Here is an 18,350-nt window from a genome sequence, read left to right as displayed (position 1 = left end):
TTTCATCATGGCTTGACATCATGTGACCTCTGACCCATTGACCATGACCAGGGGTCATTCAGCCTCCACAAGACCAGTCGCAAATCCTAAAATGGGATGGTTGTTTTCTTTTCCAATGAAGTGTGAAGGGTCGGACCTGGTGACTTTCAGTGCAAGATTCTCGTTAGAAACTCTAGATGCCTGGCTTTAAGGCTTTGAAGCTTTAATATATATCTAAATTTCTTTGTCTGTGACTGCTTTTGTTAAAGGGCTATTTGTTATTGTGTAAGGTGTCACTTATGTAAAGACGATGATTTATGCTTAATGCTCTGAAAAGTATGAAAGGAAAATGGATCATTTCAAACTGATTGAGATTAAAAGTTTGGACACAGTAGCATCCGTCTTTACGGAATGATTAAAAGACATTTAGAACAAGTTGAACTGGTTGTTGTTGAAAACTAACCCAAGAGTACATTTTAAATTAGGTAATTATTTCCTTGAAGCCTTCATTCAGAGGATTCAACTAATCCATGTTTTTCTGGCCAACGATACCAATGTCACAGAATTTCACTGGTTCTGACATTTTCCCTATGAGTAAAAAATATGAATGTTCTCGCTTTTGTATTGCAGATATTTCCTTAGTCTCTGTTCTTTTATTGTGTCTAAGATTAACAAGCACAGAACCAGTCTACAGGCGTTGAGTGAATGTTGTTTTAGGCAGGGGTCAGCAGCTTCTGTAACATGGCTTGTACAACACTCAAGTCTGGGCCAGACAATCCAGTGATAGGGAGTGACCATGTGATATTTGACCTGAGGTTATGGTTGATGTTGCGTTGTATGGTGGGTGATGGCGCGTGACGTGGCGTGGCCTGGTGCCGTGTGGTGTAAGAGTTGTTTTAGAGAAAACATTATATCTCCCCACCCCCAGTACCCCACCCCCAGTATGATCTTGACCACTCCCTCCAATGTAGTCATGGAGCGTTTGGGAAACCATTCTAAACCAGGTTCCCCATCTCTCAGTGTTAGAACATGACCAGACAAGCCCAACATTACTTCAACTAACATCTGTGCAAAGCATCTCTCAGAGAGATCTGTGAAAAACATTTGAATAATACCAACATTGTGTCAGCTTCGACTTCACTTCCCGACATCATGATCACAAGACGAACAAGATTTACAACCCCCAATACCCAACTCTCAAACAGCCAAGATGCTGCCACCATGCTCAGTATAAACAGATTTACAACCAACCTTGAAACTATCTTGATGAAATCAGAATCAGAGCTAATTAATTTAGTTAATTACCAAATTACAACTCTACAGATGCAAACCATATGTTTGACGTTAGAAACACAAGGATTGTCATGATATCCACTCCCAGCATCCAACCAATCATTGCCCCATTACAATCAGACAACGATAAGCAAATGGACCTAATGTTTCCGTGCAACCTGTTGTGTCATGAGTAGTAGGAGACAAAGTCGTCATGGACAGCGTGTTTGTTCAAGGTCAGGGAGAAGGCTGAAGGTCAACATTACAGACAGAGCATCCTGTCTAGTGGTCAGTTGTGAGTTTGTTCTTCATTGTTACCGACAATACTTTTAACTCAGTTGGTAATGTTCGTTTACGGTCAAAGTCCCTTGTAAACATTTCAAGAAAAACAAGAATGTTTCTGACTTAGGGGATATTCTGGAAAAACAGGAATGCTGGTTTATGTAACAGGGTATGGTGGCTGGAGCTGGGGTCCATTCTTCACAGACTTGTGATGCTGCAACAGACTGGACAAGAAGTCTATCCAGTGTCCATTGTGTTTGTCTCAGACCCTCCTGGTAAACAAACACATCCTCAGAGCGAAACTTGGAGCGGATACGAAAAAAGGAAAGAATATAATCATCAGCATCAGAAAATAACCAGTTTTGATTTTCTGTTGAAGTAGATTCCATTCGGGATCAAAGGCAAAATAGCAGCGAAAATTATATGAATGGATCAGAAAATCTAGGTGTTTGCCAAAAACAATTAGCAAACGCAGCCTTGCTTTTAAGGAAATACATAAATTCCTGGCTACTTGAATCTTTTTTCTTACTTATTCAGCTGGAATTATGTGGTTTGGGTTTGTCATTAGGGGTTTGTTTTTTTGTTTGTTGTTTAATGCCACGCTCAGCAATATTCCAGCAGTCTGTAAGTAATCGAGCCTGGACCAGACAATCCAGTGATTGACATCAAAAGCATCGATCCACGCAATTGGGATACGATGACATGCATCAACCAAGTAAGCGAGCCTGACCACCCGATCCCTCTTACGACAAGCAAAGTCGCCTTTTACGGCAAGCATGGGTTGCTGAAGACCTATTCTACCCCAGATCTTCACAGGTCTGACATTAGGGGTGTGCAGATTGATGCGATGCATCTCAGTTGTCCATGACCTGAAGGCAATACCTCTGTGATATGTTGAGATATCAATAGTTTAACTCCATACCACACTACACTATCCATACTAACCATAGACATCAGGGCTGGGATTAGTCCAAATTTACTACCTGGGTACCTGACCCTACGTATACGTGCTGTAGGTCTCAAGAGTTGGGTACAAAATGTCCGATTAGAAATTGTTTTACCGTACCCCTGGCAAAAATGTACTTGGATACATCTATAAAACGATCTGATCATGCATACATTGAAGTTGACGGAAGGTGTATCTTTCCTCAAAACATAAAATAGTCAGAAAGTTATCCGAACATTAAACATTTGTAGGTAGCCATGATTTTTTCCTATTAAACAATCCTGTGACTAACCACGGGTCAGGGTAGTCCTGTGGGTACCCAGGTCCTACTCCAGGTCCCACCTGATCCAAGTACCTGAGCTACCCGTCCCAGGCCTGATAGACATAATAAAATGTAAAAAGCACTGATAATCATTTGCTTTTTCGGTATTGGAACGAACTCCACTTTTTGAAGCATAAAATTTATCCATCAGGAATGCAAATGTCTAACAATGCAATGACTATCTCATTTGGTGATACAAAAATTTCAACAAAATCAATGTGAATGTGAATTGCCCATTCACAAAATGAAGGTCCTCTTCTTTAAAAAACTCTATCAGCACTTGTGTTTGAAACTATCTCCCCGTACTGCATTGGGAAAAACATCTTGCCTTTATTTCTTTTACTGGACAATAATGAAATCTAGCCTTGCTTCAAGGTCCATGGATGTGTACAAATTCTATCCTCCCAACAGGCAAGTCTAGATATGTGGACAGTACAAGGACTCTTATTATTTACATGATCTAGAAATTTTGATTTAAACTAATAATTATTGCCTGAGAGACTTGTGCAAGTCTAAAATGAATGCTAGACACAATCCTCTTCCAGATATTCTTGTGTGCCCAACCTGCACTGTTTGAGGACTTTAAGCAGACGTTACACTACATGGCCTTTAGTTTAAAACAAATTCTTGTCAGATATTTTTTCTTCACTACATATTCCCGGGAAGTGGATCAGTGATCAAAGTGATAAAAAGTTGACAAGAAAACGCCTTGGAAGCACTTGTCACATGATCACAAGGGTTGTGTGCAGTCATCTCTGACCAATGTGTCAGAAGTCATTGAGAACCTTTCTTTCCTATTGCAGGCGTGCTTGTACCCCGTTTGTTGGGTGCACTGGTCAGCACTAGTCAGCCTTGTGTGTACTCTGTATGTGGACTGTAGTACAAGGTGAGAAGATACACATCAATGATCGAGAATGTGATTAAATAAAATAGTTTCTAATTTGTTGTATGCTTGAATTATTGGTCACCCATGCGTGTTTGGTTACAACTGACACATTAATAGCTATAAACTGTAATGTCAGAACCAAGGAACATTTTGAGGGCTATTGCCGATTTGATGCAACTGTTTCACAAATTGTTCTAATTCATAAAAAAATTCACTGAATAAAAGAACATCAGGAGTCAGTGTTTTACCAACTTACATCATTACAGCTGTAAAAGGATGTGGTAGGATAAACAGCCCTAACTAGTGTTTTCTCTCTCTACCTTGCACTTGTTTGGCCTTTGGACTTGATCCAGTACATAAGAATGGCTAAACATTAGGGGAGAAACGATACATTGGTGCACAGGTGCATCCTGAGTTTTCATGCGACGATACGATACACCATACATATTTTGCTATATCAATACAAGACGATACACTTGCTAAAATAAATTATTTACAACTCATTTTTGGCCCCCAAACGTTTTTGTCAGTCGAATACTGCAAAATGTGTTGTAATTAGGTTTCCAAGTCGACTACTAAAAATAGCCACTACAAACGTGTCTACACCTAGCCTTTCCCTTTGAACCTGCTCTGAATTTTTTATTGTCAATAAGTTTCCACGAGATATTTAAAAAAAAGATTCACAGCTATTCAATATAATTACTGAGCCTTGAAATAAGTTAAGAAACAGGTTAATACACGTACAACAGAAGAAAAACAAGTTTCATGTGTGAACATCTTTAAAAAGATAATTCACATGGGTCTCAATTCAATGCTGTAATGGATGTTTTGCTAACATCTTGAGCCAACACAACCTGTAACTTTAATTATGGCACTTTTATCACCAGGTAAAGTAAACACAATTTATGCAATAATTGCATTTGGATGACTTCAAGAACAAGAGCATTTATGTAACAAAACCTGCCATCATTAAAACGTGTTACACAACAATGCAACTCTACCCCAGTATCGCAATGTTTGAACACATAGATGGTTTGATGGAGATTAAGAAATTACTAGATTCCCTCAAGACTCATCCCGATGTTCCAGATTAAATTTCTAAGCATTTTCTCCATGTGTCCTCTTGTCCTAATGTGAAGACCTGCTGGGAGGATGGCGTAACAAGATTGGAGGATGGACATCAGACTGGGGTGGTCATATCACCATGGTAACTCACCCCCTACAGGGAGGTACAACCAAGGTCTCTTTGTCCAGAGACAACTGATGGCTAGCCAAGGCTGGGAGAAGCATTGCTGTGGCATGTGAGGGAAAAAGGCCATGTTGGATAGATTTATGAGTTCAGGACCTTGAGAAGGAAGTGGAGATTGTCACAAAGAAAACCCAAGTCTGACACTGTTCATACAGTCATTTCTCCATGACAAAAAAATGTCTTTGCTAAAATGTTATTTCAGGGTTGAGTTCAGGGGGTCAGACTAAAAACAGTTTAAAAAAATCATCTTTGTACTTTGACAGGCTTTGGCTCATATTCATAGGCCTACAGTGTTACAGAATGAAGAGTGTAAGTTATGAGGTCCTTTCAGAAAGTTCAAAGAGTACTAGTCCTGGCAACTTTTCACTTGTCACGGACCTGTGGACAATAAGTGACAATGGCGATATGCATCATCAGAATCCCAGATAAAAAGCACAAGGACTCCCTCAGTTTCTTACACTGTGCAAAACTGAACCTTGTACCATGCATATTGTTTCACTTCGGGGGCATGTGAAGGGACAGTCCTGTGAATAATTCATCCATAGCTTGAAGAAGCCATTGCTACAGGGTACAGATTAATGCAAGACAAACAAGCAGATTATAAATTATTCACTTTTATTTCATCTGATAAATTTACATAGCTTACATCCTTGGTTGAAATCTTTAAAATAAGTCATTTAAAATAAGTAACATATAAATTCATTCCAGAAATGCATTTATGACTTATTATAAAGACAACACCTTTCGGCTGCAACTAAAATAACAATTAACTAGTATGTACATGACACATGTTTGTAACACTGAAGAAATACTTGCCTTTATGCTTTGGTAAGCTTTTACACACATAAAACTGGTGCAACCCTAAATATGCTGTTACGTAAAATGTTCACATGGGCTGACCATCAACAAAATAATCTTTTTTCATGAATAAAAAGAAGTGATTTCTTCATTTGATCAACAGTATGGGATGATGGCTGTTGTAGGCACCAGTATCTCATCATATTTATAATTATGCAAAACGAAAATCTATCCTCTTCAGTCGTGGAGTGTTTCATAAACAAAAATAATTTTTATGCATTTGCAAAATAAATTTCATTTTGCCACAAAGACCTGATATTTTTAAAGAAATTTTTAGAGATACAAGAATCATGAATTATTTGAATGCATCCTTGCAAAGATTGAGATCATATTTATTTGTGATACTTTCACAGAAAGATACTACTTTCCATGCTAACATGGCTAATGTTTTTGGAAAAAACAATAAAAACTTTTATATTTTTTTTCTCCCTTTTAGTATTACTATACAATAGTATCAGTACTATTATGTACAGTGAATAATTCATCATGAACTATTCATGAAATTAAGTTAATTCATGTATAATAATATCCGACTTAAATACTTCATCATAGCATACAGTCACTATCTAAGATGTTAAATAGTTGAAAAAAAATAAATAACTTTATTTAAGTTAATCCCTCTATTTGGTGTTGTAGGTATATAATCACACATGAAGAAAACATATTGCAGTATTGAGTTCATGCTGCTTGGCAGTGGTTTGATGGTAATGAATGATTTTTTTCGTTGACACAAAAATAACATTGAAGTAGAAAAATATTGAGCACTATTGCATTTTGCAAGTCAAAATGGAAAATTATCTTTTTGGTCATGTTCTGAACACATTGGAAATGTCAAGATTTGTATTCAAACTGCCCTAGCTTCTGACTAGTTCATGCGCGTTTATTGCGTAGGTTTGAACACGCCATGCCTGAAGTTGTCAGGCAGTAGAACCAGTTATTACTGGCGGAGACTAGTTGTACGTTCATTTTCACACTGAACACTGTCCATTCACATTTGACACTCGTTCATATCATAACATCCTCTGCTTCATCAAGTCAATATCTTGAAGTGCATCATCATCACTCTCCACACGATGTGGAGAACCCATGATTGCATATACCCCATAACCCCATCTTGGGGCGTTTCACAGAATCTGGCGCTGTTTTCACGGAGGAAACAGTCGTCTGTGGCAGTCAATCACACCGGTTTGCCACGAGCCGACATGCAGGAGGCAATGCCAGCGTAGCTGTGAGTTTGGACTAACATCTTTGTTAGTTGTGGTTCACATTAGCTGTTAGGGAAACAGCATCAGTTTATGCACTGTTAGGGAAACAGCATCAGTTTGTACACAATGTAGATGGTGTTGTTTTCATGCTACATCTCCCTGTTTGTGGAGAGGTAGAGGCTTCTCATCACTGTTAGGGGGCGTCAGTAGCGTAATGACTTGAGATGTTATGTCTGGCGATCTACGGGCTGCATTTATTACCTCTTCCTGGCGACTTTGAGCTTTTTCCTGAAATATGAACATCAATATTAAGTCCAAGTCTGGATAAAATCTAAGCAAAATAATACTTATTGATTTAAGCCGAATAAAAAAAATAATTTTTTAAAATCCTTATTCTTGTTCATCACACTGTAGATTCTAGAAGCTTCCTCTATGTATTGGAATGTCTTATTGATGCAACAGCGACTATTTTTGCTGGACTTGTACATTGTAAACACTATACTAACCAGTAATGTGAGATCTATGTTGTGAATCTGGATATTATGACAGTCTTCAGACGGGACTGTGGGAAAGAACTTGATTTCGACGGGCCCATCTTCCCTGACTGTGACAGCGAACGGCGACATCCACTGCACACAGGGCAGAATATCCTGCCAGCTCAAGCCTGGAACACAAAAAAACCAAAACCATAAATAAAACGCTTCCAATGCAGAGTAAATACATTTCAGTTGCAGCATCCGAGCTATATGAATATTTTGATGTTGATATTCAATATGTACACACCTGAGACGGCAAGAGCAACATCTTGTGAGGTCATGTGATAGAGTGCTGATGCAGCAAGAACGCTGTACGTGAACTGCAAACAACCGAGGTCCAGCATGCACACGTCCAAAAGCTGAAATAAATAAAGAACTTTCATTAACTACATGTCCAAAAGAAAAACACCTGAAGACAAACTCAACATAAAAATATTTAATAAGAATTAAAAAATGACATCATTAAATTTTGGTTGAGCATCATATTTTGATACTGTTTGATGTTGTGAGGAAGGGTCATTGCTGATATATCACAAATATATCCTACGCTTGAACACTTACCCTTGCAATTTGGACGAAGGCATGGCCTGAGAACTGAGGGAAGACAAAGCCATCTTCTGCCTTGACGATCTGTTCCATGTTAGCGACCTGTAGGTACACAGACAGCCATGCGTTGCAGGTCATGGGGGACAGGTCCCAATTCAGGGCCTTCAGCATGATCAACTCCTGGTCAAGGATCTCCTCCTCCGTGCATGCCCCGTCCGTAACATAGGCAAACTCGGTCAGTTTGGGTGGGTAGATCTCCTCTAGCTTGGCAGCGATGAAGAGAGATGTGATTCCCAATAGCTGGAGGTTGTGTTTCATGACATTACGCTTCTGGGAGAGGTAGCGGTCGATGAAGTCAATGGCGAGGTAGAATGTCTCACGGTGAAGCCTGTACACCTCACACACCTGAAATATACAACAGCTGTTGTAAAATCTGAACTAGGAGTTACCGAACAGTTTAATTCTTTAAGGTCTAAATTCCTTTAATGATTCTTTGTTGATTATCTGAAGCAAATTTCTCATCCATCACATGTTTCAAAACCATTTCTCAAACATGACCAAGAATTTAGCCACTAGACCAAAGCCTGTCTATAGTAAAACTGTTTTCAGTCAGGCAAGTACAGCTAAGGTAAATGTTTAGCATCCAAAAGAATATCAAGTTTGCCATGTTATTAACCTTGCAAAAATGTTAATGTAAACAATTCTTTACATGTCTAGTAACTAGACAAATGAACAAGATGATGACGAAAGCTCACCTCAACAAGCCAGTCGAGCAGGATGGCCCTCATCCTTGGCTGCAGAGCTGGATGCCTGTCGAACATGTTCTGATCTCGGACGTACAGAACCTCTTTCTTGAGCATCAACTGCCACACCTCCTTTGAATCCGCCCATGTGAACTTGGGAAGAGGAGATGATCGTGACGACACTGGTGTAAAATAGTTCTGGAACCGGAATTGTGTTCCGATGAATTTTGCCGGCGTAATTTCCGGTTCTGGTGTGACTGTTGTGCTGGGGATGATGGTGCATGACGTCACGGACGAATCCTCTGAGATGGGAATCCACTGATTCTAAACAGCAATGGAAATAATTTTGAATCATAATGCAAATGAATTCTCATGACAATGGTGAAATATTTGCAGGATGACACAGAACAGATCACACAGAGACCCTGTTTCAATGGCCAGAGTATTTCATCAAAATTTGACCAGTGCATCGCTCACCATATGGTCAGTATCTAAGTCAGTGGCTATTGCTTGAGGGCAGCCTCCCTACTACTGAGCTGGCCATCCTGAGACGACCACCTGCTGCAGGCTGACCAGCTTGCCTCGCTGACCAGGTGGTGGACAAGAAACAATGGGAGCTTGAGGGGGATGGGTAGCATGTCAGACCAGGAGGCCAAAACATTTCATAAAATCAAGTCTCTAACCTTTCCTATGATAACAAAATCAATTGGCACTTGTCCTTGCCCCAATAGTTAAGGCATCATATTGATGGTTTGCTATGTTATTATTTTAAGGGCTAGTGGTCTAAAGTGGGACGTTGTGACTGAAATTGAAAAACCATCTTGAGAAAGAAATGGTTCATTTTCCTCCCGAGGATTCATCCTTGAAAGTTTCAATGAAGTTTACTTGATGATTCACATCTATGCACATAAAACCCATGTCATGATTAAATTTTATCTAAGAACAGAATATAATTCAGCAAGCTCAATACAGAAACATGTTCACATTTCTGGAGAACATTATTCAATGCATCAGTAGAGAAAAACATTAATGTAACAAATGAACTTTTTGCCTCCTACCCAGCCATGCATGACAAGAATGTTCCTAGTCGTGGGAAACGCAGTGTGAGATATAATGTGGGTACTGTGTCCCTTTGATGACTAACTGTACCCTAACCCAGTAAATACACCGACACAGATCTCATGACGTTGTGCTCTTCATAACACAAAAATAGGCATGGCTTACACCGGAGGGTGTTGAATTCGACTCTGCTGTGTTCATCAGATTTGGATAAAAAAATGACCTAAAATTTTATCCTTGACCAGGTTCTCGAACAGGAAATATTTACACACTGGTATTGATCAAGCGAGGAAAAGGTAATATGTACACCTGATCCTATTCTATGGCGTGCCATGGAATATATACTACTAAGATAAACAACACCTGGTTAGTAATATGAAAGAATTGAGTGTAACTTCTTTCTTGTGAAGTTCATAATATAGAAACTGACAATATAAAAATTGATTTAAATGTCTCAACAAAAAACAAACCATTTCAAAACTTGACCAGACAACTAGCACAGCTATGAGTAACTCCTGTTTAATGTAAGGCTTGTGCACACCTATAAACCACATGTGACATGAAAGCAAAGACCAACCTCATCTGGGGTATCTGCACATGGGCAGGATGTGGCTGTGTAGTAAACCATGGTCCTTGTGAAGGTATTTGTAATCCACTGCTAGATCTAGAACTTGAGAGACTACCTCTCACAACTGAAGCTCAGTCACTACTGACCACTGACCCAGGTCCCAGCCCCTTTATACCCCTCCAGACCACATGGTCAAAGAATGCCCTGACACTAATAACAATTGATGGGGGAGAGGACAGCCCTGCAGTACTCCAGTCTCCCGCTGTGTAGCCTTGCTGACCACCTGCTGATGAGGCCAGGGATTGGATCAGTCACACTCCACTGACCCTGGTCACACTTCAATGACCAGTGGCAAGGCAGGTGCTTGTGGAGGCGGAGCTTGGGAAGTGGTCAAAGATGATGTAATGTGAACCAATAGGATGCTAACATGATGAGGAAATTGGAGGAAGAACATTTGGTAATAGTGAGAAAAGGGGCGGAGTTTGAGATACAGACATGGGCATGTGGGGGCTGAGGCTAGAGGCTTTGTTTATCTAGTTGGGGATAAGCTGATGAGAATGGGATGGATGAGGTGTAGTATGAATAACTGTACACTTCCTGCTGCTGGGGACTGCTGGGGACTGCTGGTTCCTCACCTGGGATGTGGGACATTGTTGAGTAATAACACAAGTGTGACTTGCACTGCATGGTGACAGCACATGCTTGGTGACAATCATTACTAATAATTTGGGGCATAATGCATTTCAACACTTTGATTATCACAACTTTATTGAAACAGATCAATATTGTGGCAGTGTTGGAAATTGTGTCATAGATCATCACCTATGCTTCTAGCAGTAAGTGATGGCAGTTAACACAATCATCTCACAGATGTAATAAAGGTTACAGCAGAGAACTTGGTAACACTGAATGTCAGCAATGGCTAAAAAATATGCAAAAAGAAATTTCTTCATCATCAATGATAAAAAAAACCCAGAAAAAATTAATTTCCTAAAAGTGTAATTGTTAATTAAGATTCCATTAAAATATAAAGAAATATATTTAGTGATACACTAAAACAATCATGCTTAATTGACCTAATAGTATACAAAAAAAACCTAGGGTTACAGTACACATTTTTTAGCAAGACTACAATGAAAAGTTTTTTTACTAGACTAGGGCCTGTGATCAGATTATAAAATTATTCAAATTGATAGAATGGGAACTAACTTTAGCCTATTTACATAAAAAGAAATCAGTAAGGACAAAACAAATGAATTTTACACTTCACAAAGAACACAGAAAAACAGAAGTTGAAGCAACAGCTGTCTGATACTGGATTACATCTACATCCTACTCCTCCCAGACAACGACCACAGCAATAAAACAGATCTACCCTTGGAAGATCAAAGGCCAGACAATCATTGTTACCTAACATTGTCTAGAGGGCCAAGTGGATGTTGTCAGTCGGTACACTGGGGATGAGGACTTTATTGATAATGTCTATGTACATGAAGTAGGTAAGGAGGGGAAGTTGGCTGGACACAGGGGTCGGACAGATTGGTCAGCTACTGGACAGGTGGGACAGGCTGATTGTCATGCTTCGCTGGGTTCACTTCAAAGGATTTCTGGAGTAATTTACAAGATAAAAGTACTGTTAGGCACCCCTTTATACTGTTATATGGTATATTTGGTGAGATTTCAGGGTAGTCTTTAACAGTAGATGCTGATATCAGGAGATTGAAGGCTACACAAAGGAATAGCTTATTTTGTTTCAGTTTAATGTGTGGGTACCAGGGAAGACTTCCTTCTGATGTAAAGCTATATCTTAAAAAAGAGTTTGTTATGCTTGAAAGTAAACAGATATTTACAAATTAAAAAAAATCAACAAACATCCAAAAATGAAAGTGGAAATTATTATCACATTTATGATTCAATGACCCAAATCTAATGTTGATTTTGTAAGTGTACATATCTATGACAGAAAGACTTCCTCATCCCTAAACTAGGCCCAAGAAAATCTGAAATGGGGTGTGGGGGTAAGATTATATTCTCTAGGAAAGCCTGTTCTAAACTGGGATTAACAAATAATTATCCATTGTGGAGCCCTAGAAAATAACATGAATGTCAACCGTCATACCATGAATGTTAAGAAATGTAATATTCAAGTGGTCCGTAGATTCAATACTGTAAGAACAGCAAGGAACTAAAGATGTTTTTATTTTCAAACACGGTTGTACCTAGTCAATGACCAGCAGCAATATTATACTAAGAAACTGTGACAATGACTCAGCATCCAATTATTTCTCTCAAGGCAGAAATTATTTCTCATTCATTTCTGTATTTCCTGAGGCTATAAAACAACTGTAGCTGACCCGTTCTACTGCAAACACAATTACAAGTTACATGGGACATTGTCTACAAGATGACCTCAAGTGACCACTACAGGGGTCAGAAAGACTAACAATAAGAAACATGCATTTTCTTGTATACAATAGGTCAACATTGTAACAGAACTGCTACGATTTAAGGGATTAGGAAAAGACGAATGTTTTATTTGTGCAGGATTTAAGCTTAGTAGCATTTGTCACAAAACAGTGAATTTATTTTCAAAAGAAATATAGTAGCAGAGAAAGGTTAATGCAAGCATGGTGTCAAAATAGTGCAAATAAGTTGAATAAAATGAACTTATCCAAATCGAAGAAAAGTGCTTTATCATAAACCATTGGTTTCTTGAAAAGCAGGTTAGTCAAACTTGCAATGTGATGAGAAAACGAAAATGAACTGAATCAATGCAGAGGCAAATATTTCATATATTTCTCAAACTAAAGTATGAACAGCTTAGTTAATACCTCATTGGCATGATCATTCTGAAATAAAATTAATTCCTTATAGAAAATTGTCTGAAACATTTCATTAAATGTGCGGATACCACAATAAAGTGCCTTGTCAGCATTTATCATCCATTAACAAAACCCCATAAAACTTTATTAAACAGTGACAAGTTTGGTCCAAGGCGCCAACTGTCACCATGCTGGACACAGCTGGAGCCGACACTCTACCCTTCCTGTTTGATTACCCCCCAACTGGAGCCAGAGACCCCCCTCCCTCATCCCCCAGACCCCCCTCCCTCATCCCCCAGACCCCCTGTGGAGACTCCTCCTATTCACTCTAGTCTTAACCATAAGCTGTAGTGTCATAATCCTTATTAGCCAACAACAACAAGCCTCGGTGTGTGACAGGGAAGATAATCCTCTCATTAACAGTACAGTTAATTGACCTCAGCTAGCAAATTAAAGATAGCAGTTTATATGGAGTGTCACTGTGCAGCGCTGGGCCTTGAATGAATCAGTGCCACAAGATAGAGCAGTGTCGGTTACTACTGTTATGGGAGCAGGCTGAGTTAATATGGATGAAGTTGCAATTAATTACTCAAACAGCATCTTCTTGTTAGTTGACTGGACTGGTTGATGGTGATGTAGCATTGCAGCATTTGTCTTCATACTGATTTATTCCAGTGATTGTCTCTTTCTTTTTATATGATCAATTGCCATGCAATGGACAATGTAAATATTAGTCTATTAGAAAATAGAAGAGGTAAGTTAAATTCATTAAGGACATTCTTTAAGGACTGTTATTATTAGGTACATCACAACTCATTTTTAAAGGCTAGTGAAGATAAAAATTATTTTAAAAAACCTAAAAACAAAAGGGGAGGCTGATCTAAAATTTGATTTGTTAATTTTCTTGGGCATTGATTTGCCATCCTTTTGTTTCAAATTCATTGACCAACATAAAGTTAAAGCTTTACTAGCCGGGGCAAAGATAAAATGCACAATGTCAAAACAATGGGGAAAACTATTTGTTCTAGCTCACAGGAATGGTTCTAGCGTTAAATTCCTGCTTTGATTCATAATGATCTGGTACGATAATAATAATCTCAGCACTGTTGAATGTAATGTTGAAATGTTTTTAAAAGTACAATTCTTAAGAAGACAGTGCAGGTGATTGATGGAGTTGACTGTGTAGAGCAACCAATCTGTTTGAAAAGACTTGTGTTCCACATTTCCTCCTTGAACCACTTAAACATGGAAACCTAATCCAAACTCCAAAAACATGTACACAGAAATGTCATCTACCCCCAACAGTTTCTTCCACTGACAGAATAAAGAAACCCCCATTTTCCCCATTGATGCTTGCCTAGACCAGACTGTAATTGACACATCCCAAACTAAAAGCATCATCTATCTCCACCCAACTTCAATCACTGTCACAGCCAGATGGAAGACGCACATTACCAATGAAATAGACAACAGTGACATCTGATATTCACAACCAACAACCTGTAATTAACAACAGGGAATAAAGAGAAATAAATGTTGGCTCTCATTACTTGAGGTGGGATAACAAAGTTATGTCACCTCCGGCCAGTGGCCAGTGATTGGTCAGTGTAATGGTCAAGGAATTCAGGAGTCAATCATGTGGTGGACGTGACCTGGTGTTATGTCACTGACCTACTGACACTGGGGTTAAAGATCCTGACTGCAAAGACAACATTGACATCCCAGATGCAATAAAGACATGGCCATGCTCTTAAAGCTAAGAAACTTAAGACTTCCAACCTGTCTTTTATTAGAGGAATAGCAAGCAACATGACATTAGATATCTTACTGCATGTTTTAAATGGGAAACAACAATGAAAGGAAATGTGTTTGGCGCAACAATGATCGATTCTCTTACATCATAACGGCTCATCAGTGACCCTGAGCTGAGAAAAACAAGTTTATGAGAACTTTCATAAATATTTCACACTTTGCAGAACTTAAAACTGTAATACAACAATCCAAAACACAAATCCTTTTTTAAAAAGCTGACACTTGAATTAAAAAGGAAATCAAACTAAATTATTAATCAACTACCACAAAACACCATTGCTGACAACACTCAAACAAAGCCAATATTCCAGGTGTTAAATATGCATGAACTCCAGTGACGGTCCCCCCACAAACCCCCCTGCACCTGGTTGTCGGGGTACCAACCTTTACCTCTACATCAGATGCTGATGAGCAGATGACTGTATAGAAATGTGGCCAATATCCAGTAAACTATCCTATATCTAACAATACCAGGAGTGTGTGCCGGCTACCTCAAAGGCTGACAAGGGGGGAGGGTCACAATGCAATGGGGGTATGGAAATGACAACACCTGTTCCTTGACCAAAGTTTCTCCTACCAGAGTTCAGAGCTCTATGATAAAAGATCAAACTAAATAAAAGAAAGATCAAATTCCCTCAGTATGAGCAGACAGCAGAGCCACGCGCCATCTAATTTTCAATGAAAAGATTATAATACAGGGAGGCTGTACCGTTGAGCCGAGTAGGGGCAGGTAATGGCTCATTTGCATACAGCTGGGGTCAGGCAGATGTAGAGGAATGCCCTACCCCCACCCCCTCAGCTGTGGCGTGTGCTAACAAAGCTAAATCAATGAACCGTAAACAGTCAATTCAGCAAAAAAATACATCAAACAGTTATTTATATGGCAGTATAAATCCCATTGATGGTTTGGAGCCATATTGTAACCAAAATTATGATTTGGAATTATACACTTTTTTTTAAAAAAGTCCAGAAGAGGCTGCATTTTCTAGTTACCAGAATGAAAATAAGTCTTGTGGTGACGGAATGCCACCGTAAGAAATATAAACACACGTTCTTTACTTTTACATCAAGTTGACAATCAGAATATATATATGTAGAAACCTACCTTTTAAATATTTTGACATTTGTTTCTAACTGTATTCCATGTCATAATATAATTTGCATATCAAAAACAGTAGATCTATTTACCTTTGATGAAATCATTATTGTTAAAATATTCAAACTGCTTTTGTTTTGTTACATGGAAAAAAGTGACATTGAAAAAATGAAGTTTCATGCTTCTGTAAAATATAATGAGGTCATAATTGGGGCGAAAACAGTAACAACCTTCAGTTGTTCAAAACAGTAGTTCAAAAGAAACAACCTGTATTAGCCAAAGTTTTGTGTAGGGGATATTAGATTACAATAAATGATTTGAAATTAATTAGAATGTCCAACAATATACAACAGCAACTGATTGCTATTTGTATTCGTTCACTTGGCTGGTTCTTTAAAATAACAGCAAATTTGCAATTGACAAGTGTGTGGAGATCCCCTGAAGATGATATCCACACATCGCTAAACAGCTGTTGAAACTGACAGTCCGTGACACGCGATGACATTTCGCGCCTTACATACCAGGAACCTTCAAGTTGAATGCATTCTCAGTCCGCAAGTATTTTGATTATTTACACGATATACATATAAATACAAGATATGTGCACTATCTGTTTATAGTTGTTATTGACATGCATGCTTATTTCGCGGGATGTTGGATCTGATTGGAAGATGCTGTGTCAACTAAGGACTCATGAATATTCATCAGTAACAAAGATGGAGGACAAGTTTTCTAATGAATGAACCAGGGAAAAAATATTCAGAAAAAATAGAAGAAACGTTGCACAAAATGAGAGCATAAAACAAAAGATAACTGTGCATATAATCTAAAACATGTAGAAATTTCACTCCTCAAATGTTCACACGAAAAATATCCCCGCGAAATTTTGCGCGGGGGTCTAAAGGGAGGATATGGCGCGAATCTGTCACTTCTGCCTTTCGATTGAGTCGAAGTTTAGATCAATTTCACAACATGCAACTCACCTGAATCCTAAACTGTTGTCTCCGTTTGTTCACAGCTATATCCCTATCATCGTCCTGCAACATAAGTTAAAACTGGGGGTTCTAAAGGGTCTAAAACTTAGCGTAAACTGGGTCACCTCAAACAAAGAGGGGTGAAAAGGAGAAGTTTCAAGTCCATCATAAAATGTTATAAACATACCTCCATAGCTTTCCTTTTCCTACAGATGTTGGGTTTTGACACTACACTCTCGTTATCCTGTGTTTTTGGTCGATTTTGGAGTCTTGCACTGCAAATAAAAGACATATGAAGTTGACTTCTGCTTCGATGTGCGACCGGTGTCGGACGGCTCACAACATCCCAGTCCTACGTCACGATCAGTAGGTCTTATTGACAATATCCGAAGGATGAAATACATTATACAAAAAAAAAAAATTCTTACCTTTTTCTAGACATTTTCTAAGCCTCAGATATCTGATGTTATCTGAAATGACAGAAAATATGAAGTATATTTTCCGATCATTTTATCAACGAAGTCCAAGTTGTCATTTCGTAACTCCAACGAATCCATTTTCTTGTTAACACATTATGATCATTCTGGTAAAATATGACTGCACATAAAAATTACACGAATTTATAATATAACCATATCAAAAGGATCTTGTCCAATGATGAGAAGGCGGGCTCGCTGAAAGAAATGAACTCCATGCCCTATTTCGACATTAGGCTACAAAAACACACGTTCGACGTACCGGCCCTCCTGCATAAAATAAAACCCCATTGATGGATAATTTTAGCCAGATAGGTATACGTAATCCTGATTGATGTTGTCTTAGCTGAGGGACCAATCACCCTTGTTAATTACACTATAGCTAAAAATTGAGGAGCTACCTACAACACGTCTGGCTCTCCTGCCAGCTTGCATTGACTGAGGTGTCACGTCCCGCGCAAACCCATGTTACCACGCAGGGACATTGCGCATGCATCTTTCCCACACAAACAAAACTTTCATTAAATATGTTCAAAATATAGGCCTGATTAGTTTTGACATCAATCTATATGTGATACTAACCAATAAATAGGCCAGTCTTTGAGTTTGTAGAAAGAAATTCGATGATAACTTTTCCACCCTCCGACGAGAAAAATGAACTTCCGAGAGACAACGGCGCGAAAAACAAGATTCACAACTTAACGAAGTTAAAATAACGA

General features: G+C 38.7%; 1 protein-coding gene across 2 annotated transcripts; it reads right to left on the bottom strand.

The window, feature by feature from the left end:
- Positions 1-6,759: 6,759 nt before the first annotated feature.
- Positions 6,760-18,054, bottom strand: LOC139450738 (G1/S-specific cyclin-E-like). 2 transcript variants are annotated; one of them, XM_071232559.1, is made up of 9 exons: positions 18,037-18,054; positions 17,584-17,625; positions 17,343-17,430; positions 17,165-17,218; positions 8,837-9,148; positions 8,097-8,486; positions 7,783-7,894; positions 7,506-7,663; positions 6,760-7,287 (listed from the first exon to the last, which is right to left on the bottom strand). In XM_071232559.1, exons 2-9 carry the CDS (start codon positions 17,595-17,597, stop codon positions 7,144-7,146), a joined length of 1,272 nt encoding a protein of 423 aa, XP_071088660.1. In that variant the 5' UTR covers positions 17,598-17,625; positions 18,037-18,054; the 3' UTR covers positions 6,760-7,143. The 2 variants fall into 2 exon arrangements, with proteins under 2 accessions (XP_071088660.1, XP_071088668.1); XM_071232567.1 differs by lacking the exon at positions 17,165-17,218.
- Positions 18,055-18,350: the final 296 nt, after the last annotated feature.

The sequence above is a fragment of the Haliotis cracherodii genome, unplaced genomic scaffold (genome assembly GCF_022045235.1).
Source record: "Haliotis cracherodii isolate W230 unplaced genomic scaffold, xgHalCrac1.p SCAF_10, whole genome shotgun sequence".
In the NCBI taxonomy this organism is placed as follows: Eukaryota; Metazoa; Mollusca; class Gastropoda; order Lepetellida; family Haliotidae; genus Haliotis; species Haliotis cracherodii.
Note: the sequence above shows the minus strand (reverse complement) of the source record. Positions and strands in the feature narration are given on the sequence as shown.

Bases quoted from the DNA above. Each gene is read 5' to 3' on its own strand.
- LOC139450738 (XM_071232559.1), bottom strand. The intron at 9,149-17,164 runs GTGAGTTGCATG...ATTGCTGTTTAG, and splicing joins GACAACAGTTTAGGATTCAG to AATCAGTGGATTCCCATCTC. The intron at 7,288-7,505 runs GTTAGTATAGTG...TTCATATTTCAG, and splicing joins ACATAGATCTCACATTACTG to GAAAAAGCTCAAAGTCGCCA.